The sequence below is a fragment of the Bemisia tabaci genome, chromosome 1, assembly GCF_918797505.1.
Source record: "Bemisia tabaci chromosome 1, PGI_BMITA_v3".
Lineage (NCBI taxonomy): Eukaryota > Metazoa > Arthropoda > Insecta > Hemiptera > Aleyrodidae > Bemisia > Bemisia tabaci.
The window spans coordinates 22934416-22943945 of record NC_092793.1 but is presented as its reverse complement, the minus strand read 5'-3'; the positions used below and the strand labels follow the sequence as shown (position 1 = coordinate 22943945).

Sequence of the window (9530 nt, the reverse complement as noted above, 5' to 3'; positions counted from 1 at the left end):
ATGACGTCATGAGGAAGAAACTAGAAGGTTTTCATTCTAAATCATACCGCTTGGGAGCGCTAAAAGCGTAGTCAGTGGAAACTGGCGGGAACTTCAACAATAACATAACCTCATTCCACCATCCTTGTTTGAATAATAATCACTGTTCTGTTCCTCTTTTGTTTTTTATTACTTAACTGTGAATTTTCAATCGCTGAAATGAGTAATTATCATCCAGATTCCTTGTCAACTTTACTGCCAATTTACTATAAACGTTTATTTCCACATGGTCCGTTCTTCAGGTGGCTCAGTTATGGAAACGGTAATCAAACCTTTCTTACTCAGTTTCCTTGAAACCTTGTCTCAATCTGAAGATAATTTCAATTATTTAGCAGTTACACTTTACCTTAAGATCATTTCAGTTATTTAGCAGTTACACTTTACCTTAAGATCTGGTGCCGGAATTTTAGTTTTCATCCTTCTCGAAGAGATTATGAATCCTCACCTCTAGAGGAAGGCGAACAGTATCTTCTGATATGACGGAAGAATCCTCTCCGGAACATCATCAAAATTATTGCATTTGCACTGCCTGCTTTGTATTACAGATTGTCGTAACTTCTCTCTTACAGACGATTGTTCACATTAAATCAGATAATTTTTATTTTTCATATTACACCCTCAACAAACCATGAAAATGCACTGATGGGCAGCCATGAGCCAATCTGTCACAGTAAAAACTCAGAAATTCCTCTGCGCCAAGCTAATCTCTTATTTGTCATTTACTTGTTTATAATTTGACTGATACATTTACACTCCACTTTTTGTTGCAGTTGACACAAGATGCTTTGCAAATCGGGAATTTTCCTTCACTCTGGAGCATGACATCTACCTACGATATCAGTCCTTTAGTAATCAAGAGGAGTTTGAAAAAGAAATTGCCAAAATTTGTCCTCACAAAATTGATATTGGCGCTGTTTATTCCTGCAGGTATTACCTCTTTAAATTCATGGACACAATTAGATTTATTTTATCAAATGCAAACCTCATTTGCCATCATCAGATGTGTACTCATTTAATAAAAATATCACAGTATTAACCAGGTAAGTTAGGTAACATGCTGTATTCTAGCTTCATCTTGAGCCCTTTTTAAAAACAGCTAGAAATCAAAGTGCTGACTGAAAAGTAGGCACATCAGCTAAATCTGGAAAACTGTCTTAACTCTGATCCCTATATGCACTCGTGCCTCTCAAAACATCAAAAATCTCGACAGTTCTTGAAAAATTGTCTGTGGATACTACAAAGTTGGATTATTTGTTAAATTAATTCTGAAAAATTCAGAACTGAAAGCCTAAAATCTCCGAGCACTAGGCCCTTAAAAACTGGGATTTGACCAAAGAACTGCTCGAAACAGAATCTTTTGGAATTAAAGTATCTATATGGAGAAATAGAGATTGATTTAGAACATCATTAAAAAAAGCATTCTGACCTACAGCCAAGAGGTGTGGCCATTGAAAGATCACACCAAGAAGATTCTCATAAGGCAACAAAAGTGGATCTCTGGCGAAGATCAGCTTGAATCTCGAGGACAGATCATATGAGGCAAGGATGGCAACTAGGTATCGTAAAGTGCCCGCAAGCACTGTCAAAGTGACCTACTTATTATTGTATGTGTATATATTGCATCATAATTTTTTTCTATTGTTTAGATTAATGCATTATAATTTAACTATTTATGGCCACATATTCTGTACTTGACATGCTACAGTTGGTAACTACTCTTTACTTTTTTTAGACCCAAGTATCGCAACCAATATGTATTCCAAGTAATCGAGAAAGAATTAGTTTTTGATATTGATATGACTGACTATGATGATGTGAGAACCTGCTGTAGTGGTGCTGATGTCTGCACGAAATGTTGGAAATTTATGGTCATTGCGTGTAAAATTATTGATGCTGCACTCAGAGGCAAGTATAACTTTAAGGTCTTATAAACATCATTTAAAGTTTTTCTTTTTTCATTTTATAAATTATTACATTTTCTTAAAACTATTAGTTTTTGCTCAAACATTTAGTATGAAATTAACACAGTGCCCAAATTTTCTAGCCTACAACATATTTTTTAAGTAATATTTTCCAATACTAAAAATTAGAAAAATAGTGAAGGATAGTAGAATAAAATAAGTATAGAGAACTGCACAAGATAAAATTAAAAATGACGTAAATAAGTACTCAAAGGCACATAAAGTGTCAATGCTGTGCACACATTTACAGCTCCACATCCAGGTATCCTCAGCGCAGCTGATGATTAAGGCGCTCTGAGTATGCTGGAGTGTGGAGCTGGCAAAATGCATTTGCAATATTGACAATTTACAAGCAGGTACCTAGTTATTTATTTGGTTTGGAAAGGATAACATTCTGATTCCTTAACAATTATAACCCTTTACTTTCGAAGTATTTTCAAAAATTCTAAAAGATAATTAGATCTAGATTTTCATAATGCTTCTGAAATAGTTACTGTTTTCAGTTTAGTATACGTACTTCACAGTGTACATAATGAGAATTTCTTTTATCAAAATTACTTCCTAGTTGAAAAAATGTTAGAAGCCAATTGAAACAATTTTAGCGTGTTTGGTACTTTTAAGATATTCTGTTAAACTTCTATATAAATGACACCTGTGAAACCTATAATGCTCATGAAGTATAAAAACTGTCCAAGAAAATGGCTGATACAAAAGCTGAGTCATGATTATGACCTCTTTTTCTCCTTTCTTTTCCTGCCCTCCGCTCTTTACGAAAAATTATCTATTACCTCATAAGTCATGCATGATACTTATGAGAACAAAACCTATTTTCAAAACCTCATATCAGAGTCCTTTGATTTTTGCGTGCGACTTGTTGGTTGCATAGTCCAGAAGTCTCTTCACTCAGGCAGAAGAGTTCTTCTCCACATCTTCGACTCTTCCTCTCTCTTGATACCCAACCAAATCCAAAGATGACCCTGTTCCGTGGACTTATTTCATTATTGGATTAGACAAACACAGGAAGACACTGTCTGGCTATTGTCTGACCCTTTGAAATTTTTTCGAAGTGTGCTTGCACAGCTACATTTTAGCTGTAAGTAGTGAGGGTTACTCTATATTCTTTTGTCTCATCTATTTCCATTTGATTATCTTTTGCAGAGGATTTTGGTTTTCAGCACATACTTTGGGTATTCTCAGGGAGGAGAGGTGTACATTGTTGGGTTTGTGATGAATCAGCAAGAAAATTAAATAACCTCGCTCGCCCAGCCATAGCTGAGTACCTACAAGTTCTCTCAGGTGGTGAGAATCAGGCCAAAAAAGTCACTCTCATTAGTCCTATACATCCCTCAATCCAGTAAGCTCTTTTTATTTTAGTATCTTCAATTTTCCATTGCTTAAGTCCGTTACTTGCAGAGTGTCTTCCAGTCTTACAGAGAAACTGAAGATACACAGAAAAGTTCAGATTTTGAAAGCTCTGCATAGAAGTACAGTAAGCGTAAATATTTTCTGTATGAACAATGTAATCTATCTCTCTTGCACAAAATTTTCTATTAGGTAGATGCATTTTGGCTGACTTCCTCGGCACCTTTGGTGTGATTCTCAGTTGACTTGAGCTGCGCCGAGGATGTTGGAGATTGAGCCAGCTTAAAAAATTTTTCTTTTAGAAGATCTTTTGTAAATGAGTTTACGTTTCATTGTTTTTACATTCAATCTCTCTGGCTGTTCATGGAACTTATATAGTTATTGCACATATTTTTTATTGAATTTTACAGGTATTTAGAATTTCCGCAAAGAGTTTGAATAAAAAGCATCAAGGGTCTGCAATTTTTTTAGTAGTTCATCACATAACATTCCATTTGAGTTTTCTTGGGGGAGGAGGGGATCCTTATTCAAAATTTCAACTTACCTGTAGACATTCATGTTTGCCTGTTCAGACAATTAATCAATCCTTGACTATGTCAATGCTTACAAGTAACTTTTCTGTGTGCAATACAATTTTCGGTCCAGTGAAAAATTTTGGAATTAACAGAATAAATTTAATTTTTGGACTTCAAAAAATTACTGACTAAGGACTAGCTCGCCGTCAGATTGCAGGTATTTAACCTGCTAAAAGTAGGAGGAATAACAAAATGTACATTGGAAAAAAAAAAAAAAAAAAAAAAAAAAAAAACACACTTATCCCGTCATAACATTTACAACTGTGAGTATGTAGATAAGTTAGCAGTTGTTTACCATTGCATGTGTTTGGAAGTAAATCAATTTATTTATCCTCACACAGCAGCATAGTCAACCTCATTCAATTGATCTTCATTTTGCAATTAGGAACTATAATATCTGGCTCATGCTTGTAACACAAGTTTCATCAGTCTGTTCATGAAAAGTTTTAACTTTTAGTCCATCAAACAGAATCCTTGAGTGACCCTCCCCCTCATTTTCCTTTGTTTTTAAAAAGAAAAAACTTTGCCCGCTCATGTAGAGAGAGCAGTGCCATCTAGCCCAGAGTTTGGCTGTAAGGAAGGTTTTTTTGGCATTTTACTTAACGGAGAATCTACTGTTCATTTTTGCAGGCGAGCCTTGAATTTTATTGAGCCGCTGTTTGATGAAGTGTGCATAAAAGACCAAGACATTCTAGGCACTGATGATCGAATACGAAAGTTTACAGCTCTCATTCCTGACGATGAGTTTCGGAATTCTGTAGGGACTGCCATGTTATCTCTTCGTTCATCCAAAGAAAGGTGGCAGAAGTTCCTACAAATGTACCAGTCAACGTCGCAGGTAATGTCAAGAGCTAGTTCAACTAGAGTTTATAAAATGTATGACATAAAATCTTGAAGATCGCTGAAACACCCTGAATTTTCTTTTTTGCTTTTCTTAAGGTATAGTTAATCAACATTTGCCAAAAATTCTGGCATCTAAATACTCTCTTTGCATAGGTCTCCTGGGTGGACACAGAGAACTTCTTGACACTCAAGATTATATTCCAGAGATCCTTCACCGTTCCCTTTATTTTAGCAATGCAGTTCATACAAGTTTGCATGACCAGACTCCATCTATTTGAATGTATGTGAAACAATCGATTTTTATCAAAGCAAATTGCTCTACCTATAATAAATTATTAATCATGGAAGAAAACCATTGATACCAACTTTTGAGAATTGTGATTTCATGTCTTTTATTCATCAATAATAATTTATCTGAGTCATCTCTTGCAATTAAGTCTATTTTTGCGAAGAGTTCTACACAGGGTTCTTCCTAAAATTTGGCCAACTTTTCCCGGACTGGCATTCTAAATGCTAGAAGTGCATGAATCAAAAAAATAATATCCAAAATTGTACTTCAACTATAATAGAAATAAATTTATAAATAAAGAAAAACAATTTCCATCAACTGCAGGTGATTTGAAAATTATTAAAATTAAAATTTGTATTCCTTTTTGTGGTTTCTATGAGTAGCTCTTTATTTGGAGTTTGTTTCATTTTATGCGTAATATAAAGTATTTAATTACCTGAAAATAGTTATTTTTCACTGACTCAGCAGAAGCGGAATTGCAAGTGTTTGGTGGAAGAGATCAAACTGCAGTACACTTATCCTCGGCTGGATATACATGTCACAAAAGGAATGAACCATCTGCTCAAATCACCTTTCTGCGTCCATCCGAAAACTGGAAAAATTTGCGTTCCATTCAATCCAAAAGCTGTCGATAAATTTGACCCTACCACCGTACCCACCATCAGGTGAGATAATTTATGGCTCTTTTATAGTGGGATAGAATGACTGTTTCGTGCAGTACATATCGACGGTGTAAGTCCGCAATCACGTATCTCGGTTTGCAACATGGCAATCTTCCTGTCATACTTCATCACTTAGATGGAAAACTACTCAACGGCGATTCTTAAAAACTGCCGTTATTTATCCTCTCTGTGCGAAGAAAATTCTGCCAAAACTTCAAAGAATGATGTCGATTTGTTCTGCTTCAAACAAATAAAATAGGAGCGGAGATTTTTAAACACCGCAAACGAGATATGTGGTTGCTGACTGACAAATTGTGTTGCAAGTGATTTGTATAATTTTTTTTTTTTTTTCAAAGAAAACTATCCTACAGTTTTTCTTTGATTACTATTTAGTATTGACAGTAAGTTTGAAGGAAGTTTTCTGGTCAATTCATTTATTTAACAAACATAATTTGGAGCATGTGTCTTACTTTAGGTATTGATAGTATCATTTGATCTTTTATAATGATCATTTAATCATTTTTTAATTTTTTTATCATTGATCTTCTATAATGGTTTTATTGACTTTAATTGAAACTTTTTTTTCAAATATCAAGCCAAGAAAAAGAATCTGCTATCATCCATATCTATCAAAACTTCCTAACTAAAGTTACCATGTACAAAGTGAACCAATATTTTTCTTAAGGGCCAAAGTGCCAAAATCCTAGTTTAAAAAAATGGACAAAACTGCGCCATTTGGTGTATGATTTATCTTTTGAGCCCAAAAAATGTATGTGTCTAAATAATACGTACTGAAATTGGGCCCAAAAGATTGAAAGCATGCCTTTTTTACACTTTTCTCAAAACTTTCATTTTGGCACCGGGGTTCTTAAAGCAAATTTCGGCTCAATTATTTATTGACTTTACAAAGTACATATTACAAAACTGTAATTTGAAGAATTTTTTATTCTCTGTTCAAAATTGCTCTTATAGTTTTTCCTCTCCACTTAAAATGAAACAAATATATATTCTTAGTAATTTTGAACATTATATTCCTTAATTCACAGCACTCTCATTGAAGAAGTTGGAGAGTATGATGATAAACAGAAAAAAATCCTAGGTGATGCAGACAAGGCGCGTGTCAAAGACTACAAGAAAACATCAGTCTACAAGAATGTGAACGTTTTTGAAGAATTTGTGCGCAACTTGGAAGCAATCTGGAAAGGGAAGAATGTCAAAATTGGAATCAGTGGTGAGATCATCTTATAGAAGCATGCTACTCCATAGTGATCCAAAAAGACGTTCATTACTTTTAAGATTGCCAGTGAACGAAAATATGAGTGATCCAAAGTCTCAGAACTGTGGGGGGCTTGGGTAGGAAGTGGCTTGTTTAGTGGCATCAGTTTGAAATCAACCAGCTTCAAGCGGCAACTGTTTCTCTCCGTGAAAATCATTAGTCATCTAAAATCTGAATCCTTATGAAATATTGTTAGATTAAATGCAGAATGATTAAAATTTTAGAAAAAATAACTTAAATTCGCTCAAATTGGAGGAAAAAACTTATCCATCTTTTTGGCTATAAAATGCGCCTAGATAGGAAAGACTCAATAGGGTGGAGCGTTTTTGGACTTTTTTTTCCTTTTGAAAATGGACATAGCACAAAAGTGGCGAAATGGTTTAATAACAACACCTGAATTTCCCTGAATTTTTTCGTCAACATTTGGACCTCCGGGATTGACGTTGAAGTCAAAATTTGCAGAAAATTCAGGTTTTTGACTGATAATACCGGATTCGGATAGTGCTTTTTTGCGTGAGAAAAATCTTCTAATTTCGTGCTTGGGACAAGAGGCACACAGTGTATTACACCATCAAGACCGTTATCCTGATGTATGTGCCCTCGCTCCGGCAACTTCCATATTTTGCAATGATACGCTATGAGTCGGCCGGCTAAAACGAATACTAAAAAAAAGACCTGGCAGATAAGCAGCATGACTTTCATTGGCTTCATGGTGTGATGGGCCAGATGAATCTGATGTGCAGAGAGAGAAATAGTATTAGAAGTGTGCCTAAACAAGACAAAAGTGGAAAACAGCGCTTTGATGCTGCAAGAACAAGCTGAGTACTGCAACATTGCAATAATTGTGGAGTTACACTCGGACTAAAAACATTACCAACAGGGAATTTATGCACATGTTGATGGCACTGTTTTTTTTTTTTTATCGTTCACCTACATCCTCGTCTTTGAAAGTGAAACACGCAGACTTTCGGAATTAAAGGTCACGTTGCAATCGGGTAAATGTGTGGGAAATGTCCTTAATTCCGATGATAACCAGTTTCGAAAAGTTGAAGAATTACAATGATTACTCAAAGTGCGCCGAAAAATGGCAAATTATCACCAAAAATTTCTCGAAATTTTCACGGCTGCAAAAGCCCTATCCGGCGGATCCAAAAACCAGATATCGCAATTGTCCGGAAGGATACAGATACCCGCAAAAATCGTATCCGGCCGGATAATTGCTGGATACCTGGCCCAACTCCATAAAAAAGACTTCTAAGAATTTAAAAAAAATGAAGAATTTTTAATTGTTTTCAGCCTTTTTTGTCAAACTATGATCTTCATATTTTTCATTACCGTTTCCACTGAATAAAAATGGAATCTTTTTACAAAATATGCCTTCTTTTTTTCCAACTATGCATGCTGGCATTACATTTGAGCAACAAGTCTAACATTTTATTTTTCTTTATTTGCAGATCAGAGTATGGAATTCTAATTTTCACAGCTACTGAAGTTCACGAAACACCACTCCTTCAGTCGATAAGTCTACAGGAATGAACTGCACTGACGTGTATCACGTTTGTCGCTCTTATTGAGGTTTGAAATCTTCATGATAAAGGCAACAATGTACTTTCTAATAGCTAAAATGTAAGCTTCTCAAAAGGAGATTTTTCAAAGATAATCATGTGTGACATTCTAACCACTTTTTGCGTGGAAAACAACATGGTTAACTGTAGAAATCCTTGAATTGTCGTCTATTGCAGCTTATGTTCCTATTATTCCACTGCAATCAGGAAAATCCATTTTTAAACTATGTTATTTAATTTTTTTTTAAGTACGCATTATGAATTGGAATAAGATGTCATTGCTTGTCTGAGTTGATCTCAGCAGAGAATGAACCTCTATCAGGGTAGATGCTAGTTTTTAATTTTGTAAGAAATTGGTCTGCTATTTTCGTGATTTTATTTGCATGATACTTTAAATAATGTTTTTTTTTTGCTTTTTTTTTAAAAGAACAGAAAAGAAAAAAGATTTGGACAAATGTGTAAAAAGTTTTACAATAAATTAAAACTTTCATATTTTATTTTATTTTTTCCTTTCTTTGTTATCGAGGGAATATAAGCTCCAGAATTTCCGGATAAATGATAATTTGTCGCATCAGTATCATGTCTGCATATGTGTCATATCAGCTATGAAGCTATGGCAAAGAATTGATTATTAAGTTGTTTGTTGCCAGCGCCAGGATAATTGATCCTTTACCATAGGTTTATTAGCAAATCAGTCAACTCATCGCAAAGCATGCACGCCACTGTATCATACATACAATCTCATGTTTAAAGTATCAGTTCAATACCTACTAAATAACAACAGATTCATATTTTTTAATTGTCTTCATTGTTTAAAAAATTGAACAAGATCACAATATTTTTGCGCAGGTGAGTATACTGTCCCACAAGTCATTATTAAGAACCAAATGAACTTGTTTGGTCTCCTATGCTATATTTACACTACTCCCCTTTCTCTTCTTAAATTTTTCATTAGCTA

General features: G+C 34.6%; 1 protein-coding gene across 2 annotated transcripts; it reads left to right on the top strand.

The window, feature by feature from the left end:
* The first annotated feature begins 76 nt into the window (after nt 1-76).
* Prim1 (DNA primase small subunit) lies at nt 77-9069 on the top strand. Of its 2 annotated transcripts, none has more exons than XM_019057676.2 (8): nt 77-301; nt 810-966; nt 1772-1944; nt 3159-3354; nt 4568-4775; nt 5535-5734; nt 6778-6962; nt 8462-9069. In XM_019057676.2, the coding sequence occupies exons 1-8, from the start codon at nt 199-201 to the stop codon at nt 8479-8481; spliced, it is 1242 nt and encodes a 413-aa protein (XP_018913221.1). In that variant the 5' UTR covers nt 77-198; the 3' UTR covers nt 8482-9069. The 2 variants fall into 2 exon arrangements, with proteins under 2 accessions (XP_018913221.1, XP_018913222.1); XM_019057677.2 differs by having other exon boundaries at nt 80-301; nt 5538-5734.
* The last annotated feature ends 461 nt before the right edge of the window (nt 9070-9530 follow it).